Below are 21,693 nucleotides of genomic sequence, written 5' to 3'. Positions count from 1 at the left end.
CAGCATGGCAGGGCTCAGAGGGACCTTGGAACCCAGGATGGCACGGCAGGAAGAGACCTTTCACATTGTACTTACTGACACTCTGCCATTGCAGACCTCATCCCCTGAATTTAGTCATTATGGGGGTGAAGCCACCCAAAGGAACTCCCTTTGATCCCATCCACTTTAGCCTTTAGGGTCTTATTACTCCATTAATCTTCACTTGCTGAAATGCATCTCTGATCCCTTGAAGCCCTTCCTTCTCTCCATCTTCTTTGACCAGGAGTGCTCGGCTTGGCAGCAGGAAGATGTGGGTTGGGCTCCTGCTTCAGATACCTGGCAGTTCTGTGGCCCTGGACCTCATTCAGCCTCTCTGAGCCTCAGTTTCCTCACATTTTAAATCAGGATGATGATAATGGTCCCTACCTCTGAGCCTTTTTTCTCAGGAAAGGGCTTTCCAAACCTCAAGGCGCCATAGATATGTCAGTCTGTTATTCTTACCAACACGATCAGGATGTCCTCATCACTGTCCAGCTGATACCAGGTCAGTTCAGCTCCACTGTCACTCATAAACAGCTTAGCCAGACATCTGCAAACAGTCGTCTACTTGCCACTTCCCTGACACCTGCTGACATTTCAACCCACTGCACTCATATCACCACAGATTTAGAGCTAGAAGGGACCTCAGACGCCACCATGTCTAACCCTTTCATTTTATAGATGAGAAAATTGAGGTTTGTGACTTCCCCAAGGTGACCTAGGTAGTTAGCATCAAGGCGGGGTTTGAACCCAGTCCTCTGACTCCAGATGGATTAGTCAGTCAGCAAGCATTTATTAAGCCCCTACTAGGGATGCAAAGAAAGGCAAAAATAATAGCCCCTGCCCTGGAAGGGCTTACATTCTAATGGGAGAGACAACATGCATCTAGACAGCAGGAGGGCGAACTGGAAAGGACCTTGGAAAGGCTTTGAGTGGAGTCTGCAAGGAACGGAGGACAGACAGTGCAAAACACAGAGACAGGAGAAAGAGAAGGTAACATTGGCCAACATAATAGGACCAAGCTTTAGAATTCTTAGGAAGAGAGTCAGGTATAAGACACCTAAAATAATAAGACTAGAAGAGACCAAGATCCAAAGAGTTTGAACTGCAGATCAAGGACTCTGTATTTGATCCTGGAGGTAATAGGGAGCCACTGTAGTCTCCAGTAGAACAGTGACATCATCACCCTTGTGCTTTAGCAAGATCACTTGAGGGACAGCTAGGTGGTGTGGTGGATAGAGCATCATCCCCTGGATTCAAGAGAACCTGACTTCAAATCTGGCCTCAGATACTAGCTTTGTGACCCTGGGCAAGTCACTTACCTCCTGATTGCCTTAAGTGGGGGGGGGGAGGCAAGAACACTGAGAGCTTGGGGTGGGGGAACTGAATTGTAGAAAGATTCGAAACAGGAAGACCTTAATATAAGCAAGAGATGGTGAGAGCCTGAAGTAGGCTTGTAGTTGTATGAGTTGACAGAAGGGGACATATATGAGAAAGATGTTGGGAAGGTAGAACGAGGCTTAGCAAATGGCTACATGAGGGGAATGGGTGCAAGGAGTTCTGGGTGACACCAGGAACCTGAGTGACTGGAAGTATGGTGGTATATCCTGCTGCAATAGGGAAGTTCAGAAGAGGGAAGAGTTTGAAGGGAAAAACAGTGAGTTCTGTTTTGGACTTAGTAAGTGTGTGATGACTACAGGATGTCCGTTTTGAAATGTCCATTAGGCAATTTGGACTGACGATCGGGAGAGACATGGGGCTGGGTATACAGATCTGTCAGTTGTCTGCACAGAGATCATAACTGAACTGGTGGGGAGTTGATGAGAGCCCTAAGTAAGATAGTATAGAGGAAAGAGAAGAGAGCCCAAGATACCCACCCTTGGGGGACACCCCCAGTCAATAGGGGTAACATGGATGCAGATCAAGCAGTGAAAACAGGATTGAGCAGACAAGAAGAGGGAGACCCAGGAGAGAGCGGAGTCATAAAGACACAAACAAAAGAGGGGGATCAACAGCACAGAGGGGATGAGGAATGAGAAATGAACAACAGATCTGGCAGTTAAAGAGACCATTGGCAAATTCAGTTCAGAAGAGTATGAGAAGGGGCAGCTAGGTGGTACAGTGGATGGAGCACCAGCCCTGGAGTCAGGAGGACCTGAGTTCAGATCCGGCCCCAGACACTTAACACTTACTGGCTGGGTGACCCTGGGCAAGTCACTTAACCCCAATTGCCTCACCAACAAAACAAAACAAAAGAGACCATTGGCAAATTCAGTTCAGAAGAGTATGAGAAGAGAGGAAGCGTTGTACGCACCATCTGTCAGTGGCTTTCTCAAGGAGTTGGGCTGAGGCAGGAAGGGGTCTTTCCACAAACTCTTCCATTCTGCCACAACTGCTTCCTCCCAGGTCACCAACCTCCTCCACCAAATCCATAACCTTTTCTCAGTCCAAACCCTCCTTGAGCTTTCTATGACCTTGAACTCCCTTTATCAAAAGAGGATAAAGAAGCCCTTGGCCATACCAGGCGGGGAGGGGTGGAGGGGTGGAGGGTTCTGTTGGTGGGCAATCTTCCTCTTAGGATTATGTAGGTATGAAGGCCTAACACTGTGAGGAGTTAGGGAAACACATAGTACTTTACTGATATTAATTAATAGTAAGTGCTTACCACCAAAACAGGTACAATAGCAATTAACATATAAATATCAATTAATTTATAAAATATAGTAGCAAATAAGTTTATTTATTTGTTTGTTTGTTTATTTATTTTTGCTGGGCAATGAGAGTTAAGTAACTTTTCCAGGGTCACACAGCTAGTAAGTGTCAAGTGTTTAAGGCCAGATTTGAACTCAGGTTCTCCTGAATCCAGGGCTGGTGATTTATATACTGCATCACCTAGCTGCCCCTTTTTTATTTGTTATTTTTTGTTTTTGTTTTTTGCAAATAAGTTTAAAAACCAGAGGTTAAGGCTGTGTACCTTGGTCTCATAGCTAGCATGTGCCAGAAGCAGGACTTCGAAGCCAGACCTTCCTGACTTCAAGGCCAGATCTCTCACCTCCCTGCTCTCAATTCTTTGTTTTCTGATTTAAATAAAAGTAAAAAGGAGTCTGGCCCCCAAATCCCTAAAGTATCTCTTGGGATCTTGAAAAGCTGCCCCAGTGGTACCAGCATTCTTCCCCACATGCCATCAGACAGCCACAGAACCCCTCCTGTAGCCTTGAAGGCCATAGTGAACACTGCAGCAAAGATTCAACTTACATGGCACTGTGAGGTAGGGCCTCCATTAGCTGGACTGACCGTGTGTTTTTGTTTGTTTTGTTTTTTGGTGAGGCAGTTGGGGTTAAGTGACTTGCCCAGGGTCACACAGCTAGTAAGTGTCAAGTGTCTGAGGCCGGATTTGAACTCAGGTCCTCCTGAATCCAGGGTCGGTGCTCTATCCACTGTGCCACCTAGCTGCCCCTCTGACCATGTTTTCAAGAGGCCTCAGCAAAGAGTCACCACAGACTCCAGGTGGCTTGTCTCTGAGCCATACTCAACTTTGCACAGGTTGGGTCTCAGAGCTCAGAACTTCAAAGGCCGATAACCTCTTGAGCAGCTTCATTGGATTATAAAATACTTATATTCTGTTTTTTAGTAGTTTTCAGTCTTGTCCAACTCTTCATGACCTCATTTGGTGTTTCTTGGCAAAGATACAGAAGCAGTTTGCCTTTTCCTTCTCTGGCTCATTTTACAGATGAGGAAACCGAGGCAAACAGGGTTAAGTGACCTGCCCAGGGTCACCCAGTGAGTGTCTGAGGCCAGATCTGAACTCAAGAAGATGAGACTGGGGGCAGCTAGGTGGCGCAGTGGATAAAGCACCAGCCCTGGATTCAGGAGGACCTGAGTTCAAATCCATCCTCAAACACTTACTAGCTATGTGACTCCGGGCAAGTTACTTAATCCTTATTGCCCTGCCAACAACAACAAAAAAAAAGATGAGCCTTCCTGACTCCAGGTCCAGCGCTCTCTATACTATGGCGCCACCTAGCTGCCCCGTCTTCTAGCCTTACCCACTTGGGCTTTTTAGACCTTGTCCATGACCCATTTATGAACAGAGTTCATGCCATGATTGTGAAATATCCTATTAGGACAGCCTGGGGCCAAGCAACTGAGAGAATTCCTGGTCCTGTAGACCCCGGCCAATCAGGAAGGCCTAAGTGGAATTCTCCCCTTTGGCCAGATTGAAAATGTGAATATTAGAGGCGCGGCAGCCACAGAATGTGTTAGGTCAAGTATTGCATGGGGTAGTTGAGTTTCTCTACCAGTAAACCTAGCACCATGCACACCACTGGATTTTCACTTACACGTGTCACCAATGGCACTACCAGCCCAGAAGGATTTCCTCCATCCAGAGCTCAGTGAGGTCAGGGAGCAGTGGGTGCACCATACTCTCCATCATCTTGTTCCCCTCCTTATTCTGCCCTATACCTGGTCACTAAGCACAGGTGGTTGATAGGCAAAGGTTGAAAAGAATCTAAGAGGCCCTTCCCAGGACTAGCATGGAGACGCTTGGGACTCTTAACTTCTTTTGTGTCCCAGTGCCCTTAGTCCCCTTTGGTAGTCTGGTGAAGGCGATGGATCAATTCTCACAGCAAAGGAGTACAATGGCTGTCCCCCGTTTCTGGGGCCTCTCTTCTACTCCACCTACCGACCTCCCTGGCTTCCTTTAAGACCCAGCTAAAATTCCTTTCCCAAATCCTCTTCATTCTGGTGCCTTTCCTGTTAACGATTTCCGATTTATCCTGTAGAGAGCTAGTTTGTATATATATATGTTTGCTTGTGGTCTCCCGCATTAGATTGTAAGCTTCTTAAGGGCAAGGACTGTCTTTTGCCTTTTATCATAGTGCCTGCTTAATAAATTTATATTAATCGAAGTGGATAGAGTGCTAGGCCTGGGGTCAGGAAGATCCGAGTTCAGATCCTACTTCAGGAACTTAGTAGCTGTGTGAGCATCTGTATGCCTCAGCTTCTTCAACTATAAAATAGAGATAATCACAGCACCTACCTCTCAGAGTGGTTAGGAGGATCAAAGGACATAATATTTGTAAGTTTCTTAGCACAGTGCCTGGGACATAGTAAGTGCTTAATAAATGCTTCCTTCCCTCTCAAAATCTTGTTCTTAAGTGAATAAAATACATAGGATTATAAGGGAAACCAATGATATTGAAATAGTTATCAAGGGGGCAGCTAGGTGGTGCAGTGGATAAAGCACTGGCCCTGGATTCAGGAGGACCTGAGTTCAAATCTGGCACTTGTTAGCTATGTGACCCTGGGCAAGTCACTTAACTCTCATTGCCCTGCAAAAAAAAAAAAGAAAGAAAGAAAAAGAAATAGTTATCAAAGTGCTCACCAATAAACAATCTCCTGGGACCTGTAGCATAGAGGGCTTCATACTGTTTCCAGGGGAAAGGGAGGACGACATTCCATGACTTCATCCCAGGCATGGCTATCATCCAATGAGTGTGTTCCAGATTGGGCAACAAGGTCAGGCAGCTTCTAGCTCTATGTGGTCGCCCAGGGTGAATTAGGCCAAAAAAGAGCCCCTTATAGGGCAGCTAGGTGGCACAGTGGATAGAGCACTGGCCCTGGATTCAGAAGGACCTAAGTTCAAATCTGGCCTCAGACCCTTGACACTTACTAGCTGTGTGACCCTGGGCAAGTCACTTAACCCCAATTGTCTCACCCAAAAAAAAAAAAAGCCCCTTGTGAGGGCACCAAGATGGAGACCGAGAGGAGTGTTCAGCCTGATAGCCACCTGAAGGCAACCCCTTCCAAGAGCCTCTGAGCTATGACTTTGCCGAACCATCCAGTTTCTTAGGCCAGGGACTTGGGAGGTGACTGGAGTTTCCCTCAGAAGTGAGTCCCTAGCTCAGGCCTAGCACATAACCCAGGCTTAATGGGTGCTTGTTGATTGATTCAGAGGGTGCTCCCATGCCTAGAGCAATTAGGTGGTTTGTAAAGTGCTTTATAAATCAAACAAGAAAAAGGCATCCGCCTCCTGAGATGGAACTGATGAACTCTGAGTGCAAATTGTTCTCACTTTCATGATTTTTCTCAGCTTTTTTTAATGATGTGGCTAACATGGAAATAGCTTTTGCATGATTTCACACACAGAATGTGAAATGCAAAATGATCTGTCGCTCGCCTTCTCAGTGGGGAGGGAGGAAGAGAGAGAGAATATGAAGTGTTAAAAATCAATAAATTGTTTATATAAATCAATCAATCAGCAAGCATTTATTACATTCTTACTATAGGCCAGGCATTGCACTAAGCCCCAATACAAAGAAAAAGCAGAAGCAGCCCCTACCCTCAAGTAACTTCCATTCTTTTTTTTTTTGGCGGGGCTATGGGGGTTAAGTGGCTTGCCCAAGGTCACACAGCTAGTAAGTGTCATGTGTCTGAAGCAGGATTTGAACTCAGGTCCTCCTGAATCCAGGGCTGGTGCTTTATCCATTGTGCCACCTAGCTGCCCCAAGTAACTTCCATTCTAATGAAGACAGTGACACAAAAGAGAAAGCCAGAGTAGATAGAAGGCAGCTGCAGAGCAAAGGGACGATGTATATATTCTCTTAGGTCTAGTAGTTGCACTGGGATGCAGGCAGAGTGTGAAGAATCTGGCTCCTGCATTTATTATACCAATTAACTAGGAGTGCCTGGAGTCCCAGGGAGGGAAACACTGCTGTGAGTTACAGTGGTCAGGGAACACTTGGCTTTTTTTTATTTTTAATTCTGAACTTAACACACACCAAATAAAAGGAGTATGCCCCTTGTATAGAGTAGAATGGAGAAAGGGAATTGTGTGCAAAAACAGAAACTTCTTCTTATCAAGCTCCCTTTTCTTTTTAAGTACAGGCTATCCCAAAAGTTATAGTGCTGTTTGGGGTTTTTTTGTTTGTTTGGGGTTTTTTTTTTTGCAGGGCAATGAGGGTTAAATGACTTGCCCAGGGTCACACATCTAATTAGTGTCAAGTGTCTGAGGCCAGATTTGAACTCAGGTCTTCCTGAATCCAGGGTCAGTGCTTTATCCACTGCACCACCTAGCCTGCCCCCCATAGTGGTGTTTTAAACTATTAAAGCCTCAAACTTTACTAAGACTTATGGGACTGCATTTATATTTATATAAATCACAAATTCAGCATGTAACTTTTGAAACTCCTGTTTGTGATTCTTACTGACCTTCATTCTGTTCTCCTAGTTTTAAATGCTTCAGTGACCCTCTCTCCCTCTCCCTCCCCCTCCCCATCTCTCTCTCTCTCTCTCTCTCTCTCTGCAAGCCTGTCCCTGCAATTCTGACAAGCAATTTGGAACTGCACACAAGGAGCCCCTTAAACAGGAATGCTTTTTAACCTGGCAATATCATTGGTAGGCCTCAAAGAAAGAGGAAAAGGAACCATATGCACAACAATATTTATGATGCCTCTTCTTGATATCACCAAAAAAAACCCTCTCTTTTACTTCCACTTTCCAAAAAAAACCTCTGTGTGTGTGATACACACACACATATACACCTACATAGAGAGGTGGGGCTAGGATCAGAAAGACCTGAATTCAAAGCCTGGCACAGGTTAGCTATGTCACCCTGGGCAAATCATTTAACTTCTGCCTCATTTTCCTCATCTGTAAAATGGTGATAATAATAGTAACCCATCTCCCAAGGTTGTTGTGAGAATCCAGTGAGCTAACATATGTACAGTGCTTTGGGAACCTTAAAGCAGTATGTAAATGCTAGCAATATACATACATCTGTAGGGATGCATGGTCAAGCAAAGAGGTGGTAGCTAGGTGGCTCAATGGATAGAGCCCTGGGCCTAAAGTCAGGAAGACCTGAGTTCAAATGTGACCTCAGACACCTATTAGCTGTGTGATCCTGGGCGAGTCACTTAACCTTGTTTACTTGTTTCCTCATCTGTAAAATGAGCTGCAAAAGGAAATGGCAAACCACCTCAAGTATCCTTTCCAAGAAAACCCCAAATGGGGTCATGGAGAGTCAGACAGAATTGAAAAACAAATAAACAATGACAAATCAAGCAAAACAAAATCCCCAAGTTGGCTGTGTCCAAAAATATATTCCTTATTCTTCACCATGTCTGTCAAGAGGTGAGTAGCCTGCTTCATCACTGGTTTTCTGGCCATTGGGTTCTTAAGTCTTTCTTTCAAAGGTCTTTTTCCCTACAGTGCTAGTGTCAGTCACAAATTAGTGTGACTTAACAAATGTCCCCTGACTTGGTCCCATTATTCAGATCCCTAATGTCTATATTTCCACTGGGGTGGAATCAGTAGCCATATTTCACGTGGTTATAGCTTCAGCCAGCTCCAGTTTGAGTGCATGGGATTCGGTATTCACACAAATCAGGGCCCAGCTGTGTGTCCATCTTCCCAGGTTTCTCAAAATCTATCCCTTTTATCATTTTTAGGCTGTTTCACCATTCCCCATTTGAGGGGAACTTGCTGTTTCTAGTTTTTTTTGGTATAAAGAAGAGGCATTATAAATATTGTTGTGCATATGGTTCCTTTCCCTCTTTCTTTGATCTCTTTGAAGCTTAGTAACCATAAGCCTAGTAATGATAAAGTCTCTCGGTTCAGGGACTTCTTGGGCACAGCTCCAAACTGCTTTCCAGAATTGTTGGACCAATTCATAGCTCCTCTAGCAGTGCAGTAATGTGCCTGTCCTCCCACAGCCCCTCCAACAGTTGTCATTTTCCCCTTTTTTCATCTTTGCCATCCTCGTGGATGTGAAGTAGAACCTCACAATCGTTTTAATTTGCATTTCTCTAATTATTAGCCATTTGGAACATTTCTTCATGGAAATGCTGATCTCTTGGATTTTTTTTTCCTTTGAGAACTGCCTGTTCATATTCTTGGAGTGATCAGGGAAATGGAGGAAGATAGGAATGGAGCCAGGCCCTCAAGGGTTGGTAGGCTTGGGATGGACAGAGAGAAGGAAATGATGTGAACAGTCTCCGAGGCAAAAACAGGAATAATAACAGCGTTTGGGAAGAAGTGGTGCATGTATTATTGGCCCCATTTTATAGATGAGGAAACAGACCTAGAGAATCAGTGGCTTGGCCAAGGTCACATAGCTAATTAGCATCAGAACTTAGCATAGTGGAACAAGCACTCATTTGGGAGTCAGAAGACTTGAGTTCCAATGCTGCATCTAGACCTAACTACCTGTGTTGCCTTAGGTAAGTAAGTTGCTTCATGTCCTTGGACCTCAGTTTCCCTCTCTGTAAAATAAAAGACGTAGACTATTTGACTTTCAAGGCTCCTTCTGGCACCTTATCTAGAATCTTATGATCCCAGGTCTGCCTTCCAGTCTCCTTTTTTTTCCCTACTATGATATGAGTCTGGACATGGTGAGACCACCCTGGCTGAAATTCTGAGGGTGAGAAAGACTCTCTGGTCGGGTTCCTGTCTGCTCATCAGCTTCTGAAGCCATCTTCTTAAAAGCTCTTGAGCAAGAGTGTAGCATGTTATTTGCCTTAACTTTAGCAGACCAGATAATGTGCCTGTGTAAATCAGGCATCCCAGACTTTGCTCTCTTAGCCTGTGGGCAGGCCACTCATGAACAGAGATGATGATGCTTCTCCTGCCCCTGGAGAAAGGGGTTCCAAGCCCAGAGCCGTGGGTCTGACAAGAGGGCCTCTGATGACCCCCCCCCCTTGCCCACCCAGAGCTCTCCCATGACTAATTCGAGCTTGTCACGTGACTGAAGGTGGGTGCTGAGCTCGCTTGCATGGGGGCGAGCTATCACTCCCTCTTGGCACGTGTGTGAGTGACAGTCACGGGGAGCTGTGGGGAGAAGGGGGGTTGTTTTGTGTGACAGAATCCCAATCAGGCTGGTACCTAGAATCCACCAGTTTCCTCAGCCAGCTCCAGGACTCCAGGGGAGTCTCTTACTTTTCTCCCCTCTGGGTCCCCCCACCCTCTTGCTCAGCTGAACACAGTTGGTAGCAGGTATCTTGGAAAGGGCACTGGATTCCCGAGACGGGGCAGAATCTGAATGCCAGCTTGGCTGTTTGGCTTCTCGATAGCCATGGGCAAATCACTTTAGCTGCCCTGACCTCCATCTGAGTCTAGCTTTGTGAATCTCCCTTGTCCCAACACCCTTCTCCTTCCCCCCCGTCCCGCCGTCCCCCGACAAGCCTCAGAGCTTTGTGTATAGCTCGATGGTTTGCCTCCTGGGCACATTTCCTAAACTTCATCTCTTGGCAGATAGTTAGCACTTAATAGATGTTTGGTGATCGCATGAATGAATTTGTGCGTGCATGCGTGAATGACTGGGGAGGTCGAGTATTGTCAAAAAAACATTGGAGGTGGCTTAGCAGCTGTCTAAAGCCTCTTCCACCTTTTAATCCCATGAGACAGCTACATGATGCAGGAAGACCTGAGTTCAAATCCACTCTCTGATACTTAGAGCTGTGTGACTCTGGGGAAGCCATTTAATCACAGTCAGCCTCAGTTTCCTCATCTGTAAAATAAACTGGAGAAGGCAAAGGTAAACCTCTCCATTATCTTTGCCAAGAAAACCTCAGATGGGGTCATAGGGAATCAGGCTTGACTGAAATGACTACACAGCAGCAAGAAGGCAATATGTAGCCTGCTGGGATCCCTATGTCTGTACCCCCACCCCACCCCCTCCATGGGATGCCTGTGTGTGGTTTAGGGACACACACACACACACCACACATACCCTTTTATTTGAATTTGACACCACAACATGACTAATGCAGAAATATGTTTAATGTGATTGTACATATATAACCTATATCAGATTGCTTTCTGTCTTGGGTAGGGGGGGAGAAAATTTTGGAACTTGAAATCTTATAAAAACAAATGTTGAAAATTATTTCTACATGTAACTAGAGAATAATAAAATACTTTTATGATAAAAAATAAATTAAATTAAATTAATTTTTTAAAAAAGAAAAAAAACAGCCTTCCAGGGGCAACTAAGTGGTACAGTGTTTAGAGTATCAGCCCTGGAGTCAGTTCACATCTGGCTCACATTTACTAGCTGTGTGACTCTGAGCAAGTCTCATCCCAATTGCTTCAAAAAAAAAAGAGAGAGAAAATACCCTTCTAGCCAGTAGGCTGCAACACTTCAAATGGCTTAAGTGGTAGCAATAATTCTTCTTTACATAGTCGAGTCTAACTTCCTCGAGGGCAGTCTCACTTTTGTCCTTTCCTGTAGTATTTAGCACAGGACCTTAGCCTATAGAGGTCCTTTAATAAATAGTGATTGATTGTTTTAAACACAAAGTTTTTGGTTTATTTGTTTCTTTGCACATACAGCCTCAGAAGGCAGGTCTGATAAGATTGACGGGGAGAGAACCAAGGCCCTGAGCAGCTAACTGAGATGTGAGGAGTGATCATCATTCTTTGACCTTGAGGCTTAGGTCTGGGAAGAGGCCATAGGGATGGAAGCTCCTCATTCTACAGAGGAGGAGATGAGGTGCAGGGCCTTGAACCCCTCTTCCTGTCAAGCCCATCCCTCGTCCCAGTGACTAGTGTTCCCACACTGGCTCCTTACATTTTGTCTTTCTCCCCGGAGCTATATCCAGGCCCAGGAAAGCTTGTCGGGCAGGTTCCCCCCAAATTTGAGGGTGTATATCAAAGAGACTGGTGCTGCCCCTCCTTGTGTATAAACTGCTGCCACTGTACACTGGAGAATACACTGACTCCTGGACCAGCTGGGCTTTGGGAGGTTAGACTCAGAAGTCTCCTCTGCCTGCGTTTGCCCAGCTCTCCTCACAGCCTGGGGCCAGGCAGGGGAGCATTTGTCCCAGGGACTGTGAGTGTCACTGAAGATCTTGGGATCACACAGATGGGCTCTCCCTGCAGCCCATGGTGACTCATTCCTCAAGGACCTAGGGAGTGTGACTGATGTGTTTCTAAAATTTAAAATCACCTGGGGACAGAATCCCAGGGTCTGAGGCCACCCACTGGCAGAGAGATTTTCTCTTCCTGTCCCTTATTGTGTCCAAAACTCCAGCCCTCCCTTCCCCTTGTACTCCCTGGCCAGGGGCTGGGCCCAGAATCAGGAAGTTGTTGTTCAGCCATTTTTCAGTTATAGCTGACTCTCCATGACCCCATCTGGGCTTTTCTTGGGCAGAGATCCTGGAGGAGTTTGTCATTTCCTTCTCCGGCTCATTTTCCAGATGAGGAACTGAGGCAAATAGGGTTAAATAACTTGCCCAAGGTCTGAGGCTGGATTTGAACTTAAGTCTTCCTGACTCCAGGCCCAGCGCTCCATCTACTGCACCGCCTAGCTGCCCGAATCAGGAAGACCTGATTTCAAATCCTGCTTCAGACATTACTAGCTGTTTGACCCTCGGCAAGTCACTTCACCTGCCTCAGTTTCCTCAACTGTGAAACAGGAGTAATAAAAGCACCTACTTCCAGAGGTTGAGAGGATCAAACAGTAGGTACTTAACAAATGCTTGTTTCCTTCTTTCCTCCTCTTTTCTCCAGAGCTCTTTTGTGTCCACTGTGACTTTTATTCCCTTCTCCAAGTCCCATTCTTTCCTGGTCTCCCACCTGGCGCCCCAGGTGGTCAGTCATAGCTAATTGTCTTACTTCCTGCATTGTTTGATGGATGAATGAACAAATGAATGAGGTCTGAGCTAGGGTAAGCTCATCCTAGCATCCAAAAAGCATTCGTTGAATTAGGGATTGGTAGACATGGATTTGAGCTTCTCTTTTTTACTGTGTGACCTTAGGAGAGTCACTGAATCCCTCCCCCATCTTCACCCAGGGAGCCCGGAACCTGCCCACGGTCACACAGGTGGTGCAAGAACAGAGATGGGATTCTAACTCAGGCTCACTGACATTTCTAATTTTTTTTTTTTTTAATTTTTGTGGGGCAATGAGGGTTAAGTGACTTGCCCAAGGTCACACAACTAGTGTCAAGTGTCTGAGACTGGATTTGAACTCAGGTGCTCCTGGATCCAAGGCTGGTGCTTTTTCCACTGAGCCACCTAGCTGCCCCATTTTTTTTGTTTTTTTGTTTTGTTTTAGTGAGGCAGTTGGGGTTAAGTGACTTGCCCAGGGTCACACAGCTAGTAAGTGTTAAGTGTCTGAGGCTGGATTTGAACTCAGGTACTCCTGACTCCAGGGCCGGTGCTTTATCCACTGCGCCACCTAGCCGCCCCTATTTTTTTGTTTTGTTTTAGTGCCCCATTTTTTTAATGTTTGTGTTTTTTTTTTTAATTTTTGGCCCACTGACATTTTTGCATCTCTAAGCTTCACAGGACACTGCTTTCTCATAAAAATCTTGGGAGATAGATCATGCCCACGAATATAGCAGCATTCCCATTTTGCAGAAGGGAAAATTAAGGCTCCACCCCCCCCACTTTCAAGGAAAGAAGGCAAGCTCCAGTGGAAAAGAGTTAAGTCAGCAAACAAGTATTAAGTGCTGTGTGCGTGTGCCAGGCACTGGGCTAAGCTCCAGGGACAAAAGAAAGGCAGAAAACAGGCCCTGCTGCCTTCAGGGAGCTTGCAGTCTAATGAGGGAGATAGCAGGCGAACAAGTAGGGACAAACAAGTCATAGACAGGCTACATTAGAAATAATCGAGAGAGGGAAGGCACTAGAACTAAAAGGGGTTATAGAAGGTGGGATCTTAGTTGGGTCTTGGAGGCAGCCCAGGGAGCAGGAATGAGGAGGGGGGTGTTTCAGGCATACGGCACAGCTAGTGAGAAGGCCTGGAGCTGAGAGATGGGGGGAGGGTGTCTTCTGAGAGGAACAGCCAGGAAGCCAGAGTCACTGGATGAAAGAGATTGTGTGTGGTGGGTGCAAGATGCTGAAGACCAGGAGGCTGGGGAGGGGCCTGGTTTTGAAGAGCTCTGAACACCAGGCCTCAGAGGGCTTTGTGTTTGATCTTGGAGGCACTAGGGAACTTTGGGAGTTTACTGAGTAGGGAGGTTGGAGGGACCGAGGGTTCTAAGATAGGTTACGAAAAACTTCAAAAGCCAAACAGAAGATTTGACATTTGATCCTCACAGTAATTAAAATAGGGCAGCAAGGTGTTGACATGGATAGAACACAGGGCCTAGAGTCAAGACTCATCTTCCTGAGTTCAACTCCTCAGATCCTTCCTAGCTGTGTGACCTTGGGCAAGTCATTTCACCCGGTTTGCCTTGGTTTCCTCATCTGTAAAATGGGCTGGAGGAGGAAGTCGCAAACCCCTCCATTATGTTTGCCAAGAAAACCCCAAATGAGGTCACAGAGTCAGACAAGACTGAAAACCACTGAAGATTCCTCACTGTAACAGGGAGCCCCTTGTGACGTTGAGTTGGTCAGTCACTTAGCATATATTAAGCTACTGCTTTGGTCAGATCTGCACTTTAGGAAAATCCCTTTGAAGAATAGACTAGATTAGGGAGGGACTGGTGGCAGGTATGAGGTGATGAGGGCCTACACCGGGGAGGTGGCATTGCCAATGGAGAGAAGATGATGTGAAGATAAAATCAGCAGGGCTTGGCAGCAGCTTGTCTATTGGGGGGCAGGGAGGCGTTGAGAGTAAGCGGGGAATCCAAGATGACGCCTAGGTTTTGAGCCTGGGTGACTCGGAGGGTGCTGGTGCCTGGGAAGGTGGAGGCGGAGGGAGGGTTTGGACAACGACTTCAGGCCTTGACAGTGAATTCCAATTTGGACATGTTGAGTTTAAGGTGACGAGACATGCAGTTGAATATGTCAACAGGAGCTGGGGGACTGGAGGTCAGGAGAGGTTAGGAGAATCATCTGTGTAGACACGATAATTGAATCCATGGGCGCTGATGAGTTCAGGGCAGCACTTTGTGATAGGAAAAAGCTGGAAGCAAAACCAGCACCAATGGATTGGGGAATGACTGTGTGAAGGTCAGGGTGTTGCTGGGCTGTGAGGAAGGATGGGATAGGAGGAATGATCACGGTGGCCACCAGCATCAATGCAGCACTTGAAGATCTACAAAGTGTCTCTCTCTCCCCAGCTGATCTCATGTGATCCTCACCACAAGCCTGGGAAGGTGCCCGTTTGGTGTTTTTTGCAGGGCAATGAGGGTTAAGTGACTTGCCCAGGGCCACACAGCTAGTGTCAAGTGTCTGGGGCTGGATTTGAACGCAGGTCTTCCTGAACCCAGGACCGGTGCTTTATCCACTGCGCCACCTAGCTGCCCTAGAAGATGCCCATTTTGCAGGAAAGTCTCTAAAGGAAGGAACTCAAAAGAATCATAATAATCAGCTGGCTTGATCTTCCTTCTCTCCCTAGAGCTGGGGCACCCACGGATGTGGGCTGCGCAGCATACTTTTAGGTTGGATCAGTGTGTTTGTTGGCTTTGCCTAGGTCTTGAAGACCAGCAAATGAGTCCCCCTCATTTTACACATGGCAGCTAAGTAGTAAGGTGGGTAAAACCTTGGACCTAGGGGGCAGCTAGGTGGCACAGTGGATAGAGCACCGGCCCTGGATTCAGGAGGACCTGAGTTCAAATCCAGCCTCAGACACTTGACGCTTGCTAGCTGTGTGACCCTGGGCAACTTAACCCCAATTGCCTCACCAAAAACAAAACAAAACAAAAAAACCTTGGACCTAAAGAGGGAAGACCTGAGTTCAAATCTAGCCTGGGAGATCCCAGGTCTCCCCAGCCCCAAATCTCCTGGACCACCTTGGTTCCCCTCCAGTAGATATCCCTTCCCTATTTTCCACTGGGTGGTGTTAGGCTTTCTTCTTGCATTTGTTCTTATTATCCTTTCTTCTCTCCAGCCCCAGTCACACCTTCCTCAGTAATAGCTACAAGTGAAGCTTGGGCAACCCTGAGGTTTACAAAGCACTTAGACGCATGATCTCATTGGCTTCTCGTAACAACCCAAATCATCTAGACACGGTTATCCCCATTTTACAGATGAGGTAACACTCACTGGAAAGTCGCCCCTGGTCACATTGCTCATTGAATCTCCCAGGTGGGATTCCCAGCCAGCTCTCTCTCTCTCCCTGGCTCTCACTCAGTGCTCAGAAAGGTCTGACCGCCATCCTCACCCTGCTCTGTTTCCCCCTCCTAGGACAGGTCCCTGAGGAGGAGGCTGGACAAAATGGACAGAACCGTGGGAGCCGGGGTCCCCCCAAGATGGTGTGCATGAATGGCACCGAGACGGCGCAGCTGAGCACCAAAGCCAAAGCTGAGCGGAGGGTCAGCGCCTCCTCCAACCCCTCCCGCAAGGCCTGCTCTGCCAGCAGCAAGATCCGCCGGCTGTCCGCTTGCAAGCAGCAGTGACCTTCCCCTACCCCAGGGCTGGGGCCCGGAAAGGTGAGCAGAGTGCCCCCCCCACCCCCCTTCACCCTCCCGGGTGTGGCTCTGCAGGGGCCTGTGCCCCACCCCTCCCCCAGTCAGGGGGTAGGCTTGGCCACACTGAGCCAGCCAGTCAGGCCTCTCTGGCAGTGCCCTGTAGGCATCCCTTTGGAGAGGATGCACAGGTAGAAGACACTTGCTGAAGGAAGATGTTGGTTAGAAGGAAAGACAGGCTTCTTGGGCCTGGTCTGGAGATGCTGGGGGAGTTAGCTTTTGGCAGAGCCTAGAAAGGACTGGAGGTGAATCTCTTGCTCCAGTTAGTGCCCAGGGGCAGATTCGCCCAGGAGGGACCCTGTGAGGGCAGACAAGCTTAGCTGCCTCTTGGCTCGCCCCTGTCCTCCTTGCCTAGGGCTACCTGTCAGCTGTCAGAAGACTGGATTCCCCTTTGCGGCCCCCCCCCCCCCCCCGCCATTGCCCACCCCCACTCCAGTCCAGGACCTGCTTTTGTACCCACTGACGATGACTGTGCCTCACTGTGTGGGTGGGAGATGATTGGGGGGGGGGGGCCCGGGAAGGAGGCTGGGGGTGGATGACAGAGCACCAGCCTTCTAATCACAGCCTGAGTGTTTACCACTGCCTCTGCCTGCTCTCCTGTGTCCCTGCAGCAGGGGCCGGGCTGACTCATCCTGGACATTGGCAGTGACTGCCCGGCTTCCCCCACCCCTCAGGTTCTGGAGGTGATGGTGACCCAGCCCCAGAAAAGAGGCAGTTTGTAGAGGAAAGAGCCCCGAGCTGGCATCCGGGGATTCTGGCTTCCCAGGGTCCTCCCAGCTCTGCAGTTGCCTCTCCAGGCTGGAGGTTCTCACTTGGCCCTGCCTGTTGAGAAGAGGTTTGCAGAAGGCCCCCCCCCCACCCCTGCTCTGGACCTTGCCTCTTTACTAACGTCAGCCCCAGGCTTTTCTGGTTAAACAGTATAGCTAAGAGGCTGCCCAGAAAGCCCATGCATGTCTTTGACAAAAGCCCCAGCAGCCACTCAAGGAAAATCTCCCGTGTCCCCGTTCTGGGGATGGGGATCCAACCGGCTGCTCCCAGAAGCAGGCAGCCCAGGGGCTTCTTGGGAGTCTGCCCCATTCCCGCCCCCTTGCCAGCTTTCCAGAACACCCTAGATTCTGTTCCTTCTGAGATGCTTCTGGTCACATTCCTGGCTGGTTGTTTCACCAGAACCCCAGCCCCCTTTGTTCTCCCTTCCTGGGCTGGAAGGCACGCCCAGTACTCAGGCTTCCAGAGCACGTCGTCCTCCGTCCATGTATCAGTGACTCATCCCTCCCCCTCCTCCTCCCCTGGCCCCTTGGCCTCTCTCTCCCAACACCCGCCTCCTCCCAGAGCTTAGCAGCTCTTATCTTCTGGAGTCAGAACCAGCTAGGTAGCATGGGAAAGTGTCCGAGCACCCACCCACCCCACCTCCATCGCATCTCCCCCTCCATGTCAGTGAGCTGAAGGATTTCATGTTTAATTCATAGATCTGCAGTGAGTCACCCCCTGAGGCAGCCAAGATGTCAGCAGGAACCTGGGACCAGATCACCCCAGCTCCATCACCACCCTGGGTCCTGGAGGGAGAGCCCTGGTCCCAGCTGGGGCCCTCCCCACAGAGCTCTGTAAACATGAAAGGTGCTAGACCAGGTGATCTTAAGTCCCTCCCACTATGAAATCCTGACTTGAGAAACCACTGAGGCCCAGGAGTGCCAAGGTCACACAACTGGCATTCATGCTCATAACCGAGACTTTTCCTTTCTCCTCTAATGCCTAAAGTCTTTATCCTCCTGGGCTTCTCAGAAGGCCCTTCACTGGCCTTCCATCCAGTTCATAGCCCTCAAAAGGAATCCCCACTGGAAGATTCTTGTCCCCAACTAGGAGTCTTCCAGCCTCCAAGGAGGGGGACCCCACCGTCTCTTTGAGGCAACCCATGGAACCTTTGGAGAGCTCTAAACTCTTTCATTTTTCTCCCCTAATTTGTGGCTTTGGGTATAAAATACCCCCGCCTTCTCTGAGCCTCCATTTGGGGCCAAATAATCTTGCAAGGGCCCTTTCTGAAGCTCACAGAGGCTGCTGTGGTCACCCCAAAAAAAATTTTTTTTAAGTTTAAGAATAAAGAGCCCTCCCCCAAACAGTGAGGTGTCTAAATAGGAGTTAAGAGATGCTTTTTCTGTGTAGATGCACTGATGATGAAAGTAGTTGTCTTCATCTAGCACTCACTCCAGCTAACCTGACACCGAAGAGGCTGGGAAACAAACAGTTCAGTTACTAGGCACCTCCAGGTACCTTGAGGAAGGGATCTTGGCCTTCCAGAAGTGCCAGCTGGCAAGGGGCCTTTACACATCAGCCCGCTTCCACATCTTAGCAAAGGGAAGGGCATCAGGGTTACCAGGGCTGGATTGAGAGTGAGAAGACCTGGGGGCAGCTAGGTGGCGCAGTGGATAGAGCACTGACCCTGGAGTCAGGAGGACCTGAGTTCAAATCCCTTCTCAGACACTTGACATTTACTAGCTGTGTGACCCTGGACAAGTCACTTAACCACAATTGCCTCACCAAAACAAATAAAATGAGAAGACCTGGGCAAGTTGCTTCTCCATTCTGGTCCTCAGTTTCTCCTCCGTAAAATGGGGGGTTTGGAATCTTATGTCCTCTAGAGCAGAGTTGTTGGACGTGAGGTCCATGCAGCCCAAACAAAGTCAATAGGAATTCAGCGCAACATCGATAATGTTAACATTTGAAAATTGAGCCAGCCTGAAATCTTCAGGGATCCCTATGTACACAGATGAGCAGCCCCCATGGCTCCTGGAGTCAGATACCACTTGCTGCTCCAGAGCCTTTCTAAGGTCATGGAGATTGCGTGATCCTTGGACTCTTTCCTCCTGCTGGGTCAAAGATAGCACTGTCTTGGGCTCCCCCACAACAGGCCTGTGATGCAGGCGGATGTAGAGCAGTAGGAACTGAAGCAGCCCTACCAGGCCCCTGTGGCAGAGCTTCTGTGAGGGTTTGGGATGCTAGAGGCTTGGACTTGGCCCCTGCCCAGCTGCTGCTTCTCCAAGAGCCCTTCTAACTTCTGCACTCACTTCTTCCTCAGCATCCTGTCTTGGGGGTTCCGTGGGCCAGCAAAGCATCCCAGGCCATTCGTTCTCCGAGTCTCCTCTTCTCACCATGGACGCATCCCATTCCCTCACCCAGCCCTTCCCCAGGCAGATGAAACCTCCACGCCAACCCCACTCAGTTTTCAGACTTGAGGAGAGGACGAGCTGCAGGCTGCCCCGGCTCAAGAGGAGAGCAGATGGGGCCTGGACACAGGCCTTCCCAGATGTTCCCCTCTCCCAGCTGCGCCCCAACACACACCTGCTGGAGCAGCACCTTTTGCCAATCACCAATTCAGCATCTCCATCCTGCTCTGCTCCCCCTTCCCCAAGGTGACAGGAGGAGAAGCATCAGGAAGGAACTCTGGGAGGGAAGCAGAGATGGCTCTTCTCTCTGCTCCCACCCTTCCCGCCCGTCCGTCCGTCCTGCCTGATCGTCCATCCATCCTGTTTTCTACCAGCCAAGTCCAGCTGTCCAGTGAGAACGAGCCCCGCCCTGCCCTGCCCTTTCAAAGGTGGACAACTTCTGTGCAAAGCCATCATAATGCACTTTATGTTTTAAACTACTGGTATCTATTTTTCCCCCCTTTTGTTTTTACTTTGCGATATATTAGAGATTCTCCCACACATTGTGATGTTTAAACAAATCACAAAACAACAGAAACAGGTATTCAAGAAACGAACCTCTCCTATTAAAAAAAAACTGCATTGCATGCTGTACAGGGCTAAGAGAGGGAGACTTTGAGTGGCTACTTTTTTTTTTTAAGAAAAAAAATAAAACAAAGGTGGATTTGAGCTATGGTCATCAGAGCTGTCTGGAAATTTTTGGAAGGGGTTTGTGGGACAGACCCATCATCACCCCCCCTTTTCCTATTTCCTACCTCCTAATGGAACAAAAGAGTCTTGGATGATGGGAAGTCACAAAACAAAAGTTCACAGCCTCACTATGCTACTTCTTGCAGTGTGACCTTGGACCAGTCACTCCCCTTTTCTGGGCTTCAGTTTTCTCATCTGTATGAGCTTTAACATTCTGCTTCGTTCTAAGATTCCTTCCAACTCTCCAAGGCTGTAACCTCGTCAGGACAATACTTTATTCCTGGTATAATCCTCACAACGTGAGGACTTAGGGAGTATGCCCAGGAGAGACTCAATGTCTTTATAAAGTGTCTCTTAATCTAGTTGTGGGAACTCCCTCGTGCTGAGGTCTCAGTAATCCTTGGGTAATGCAGGAACCAGGGGGATGTTGGGAGACCTCCAGTTCTGCAGAAGGCATATATGAAAGGGAAGCCTCATGAAGAATTGGCTGGTTAAGTGGAAGAACTCTAGGGAGTGGGTGAATGAGATGAGGGTCTTTAAGATCTATAGGGTTCTCAGGGCAGCTAGGTGGCGCAGTGGATAAAGTGCGGGCCCTGGATTCAGGAGGACCTGAGTTCAAATCCGGCCTCAGACACTTGACACTAGCAGTGTGACCCTGGGCAAGTCACTTAACCCTCATTGCCCTGCAAAAAACAAAAACAAAAGATCTATGGGGTTCTCAAGGGAACAAGCCTGCTCTATTTGGCCCTGAAGGAGAATGAGGCTCAGTGGAAGTGACCAGGAAGCTTGCTTCTGTTTAGCATAAGGAAGGACTTCTAACATTCAGAGGGAGAGAATGAGCTCCCTGTCTCTGGAAGTGATCTCTTCTGGGAAGGCTGAATGATCACTAAGGGATGTTGTCCAGGGACTTCCTGGGTTAGACAGAACCTTACTCTAGATATTCTCACTCTGAATCTTTTTGTTCTAACCTTTAAAAGACATAGGAGAATTTCCTCTAGGCCCTGAACGTGCTGACTAAGGGCACCTGATGCCCGAATTCTCCAAGCATCTTTCCCCCAAACAGGGTTCTTGCATTAATAGGTACAGAGCTCTAGATCTTTTTACCTATTTATTCCTTTTTTCCCTTGGTGGGGAGAAGGAAACATTTCACATGAGTTAACTGTCAACCTAATAAGTTCCTTCTATGGAATCAGAACATGGGCGATCACAGCCTGGCTTTACTTCGAGGCACAGTATGTCACTTTCCTCCTTTAAGTAAGGGGGTTTGGTTGGGATGACCTCCTGTATCCCAGCTGAGGATCCCCATTGCTGAGGGGAAGGCTTGCTCCCAGTTTCCTGTGGCCACTTCCTCCTTGGGTACGATATACAAACATGCCAGCACTGACAGCCAGGTAAGGCTGTTTGGAGCTCCCCCATTCTCCTTTTACCTCCTCC

The 21,693-nt window shown here is 48.1% G+C and overlaps 1 protein-coding gene across 3 annotated transcripts in view; it reads left to right on the top strand.

Moving 5' to 3' along the window:
• STK11 (serine/threonine kinase 11) overlaps positions 1–21,693 on the top strand; it is a 180,781-nt gene that overhangs the window by 149,528 nt on the left and 9,560 nt on the right. For 2 of the 3 annotated variants that reach the window (XM_043990804.1, XM_043990650.1), the window contains 2 exons: positions 16,092–16,336; positions 19,443–20,251. In XM_043990804.1, the coding sequence (XP_043846739.1) occupies positions 16,092–16,303 (212 nt within the window). In that variant the 3' untranslated portion in view covers positions 16,304–16,336; positions 19,443–20,251. Of the gene's footprint in view, positions 1–16,091; positions 16,337–19,442; positions 20,252–21,693 lie in introns of those variants that run through there. The other variant, XM_043990731.1, reaches the window with a different exon arrangement.

Source organism: Dromiciops gliroides, chromosome 1, assembly GCF_019393635.1.
Source record: "Dromiciops gliroides isolate mDroGli1 chromosome 1, mDroGli1.pri, whole genome shotgun sequence".
Classification (NCBI taxonomy): Eukaryota; Metazoa; Chordata; class Mammalia; order Microbiotheria; family Microbiotheriidae; genus Dromiciops; species Dromiciops gliroides.
The sequence above is the reverse complement of the archived record's forward strand: the minus strand, read 5'-3'. Positions and strand labels throughout refer to the sequence as shown.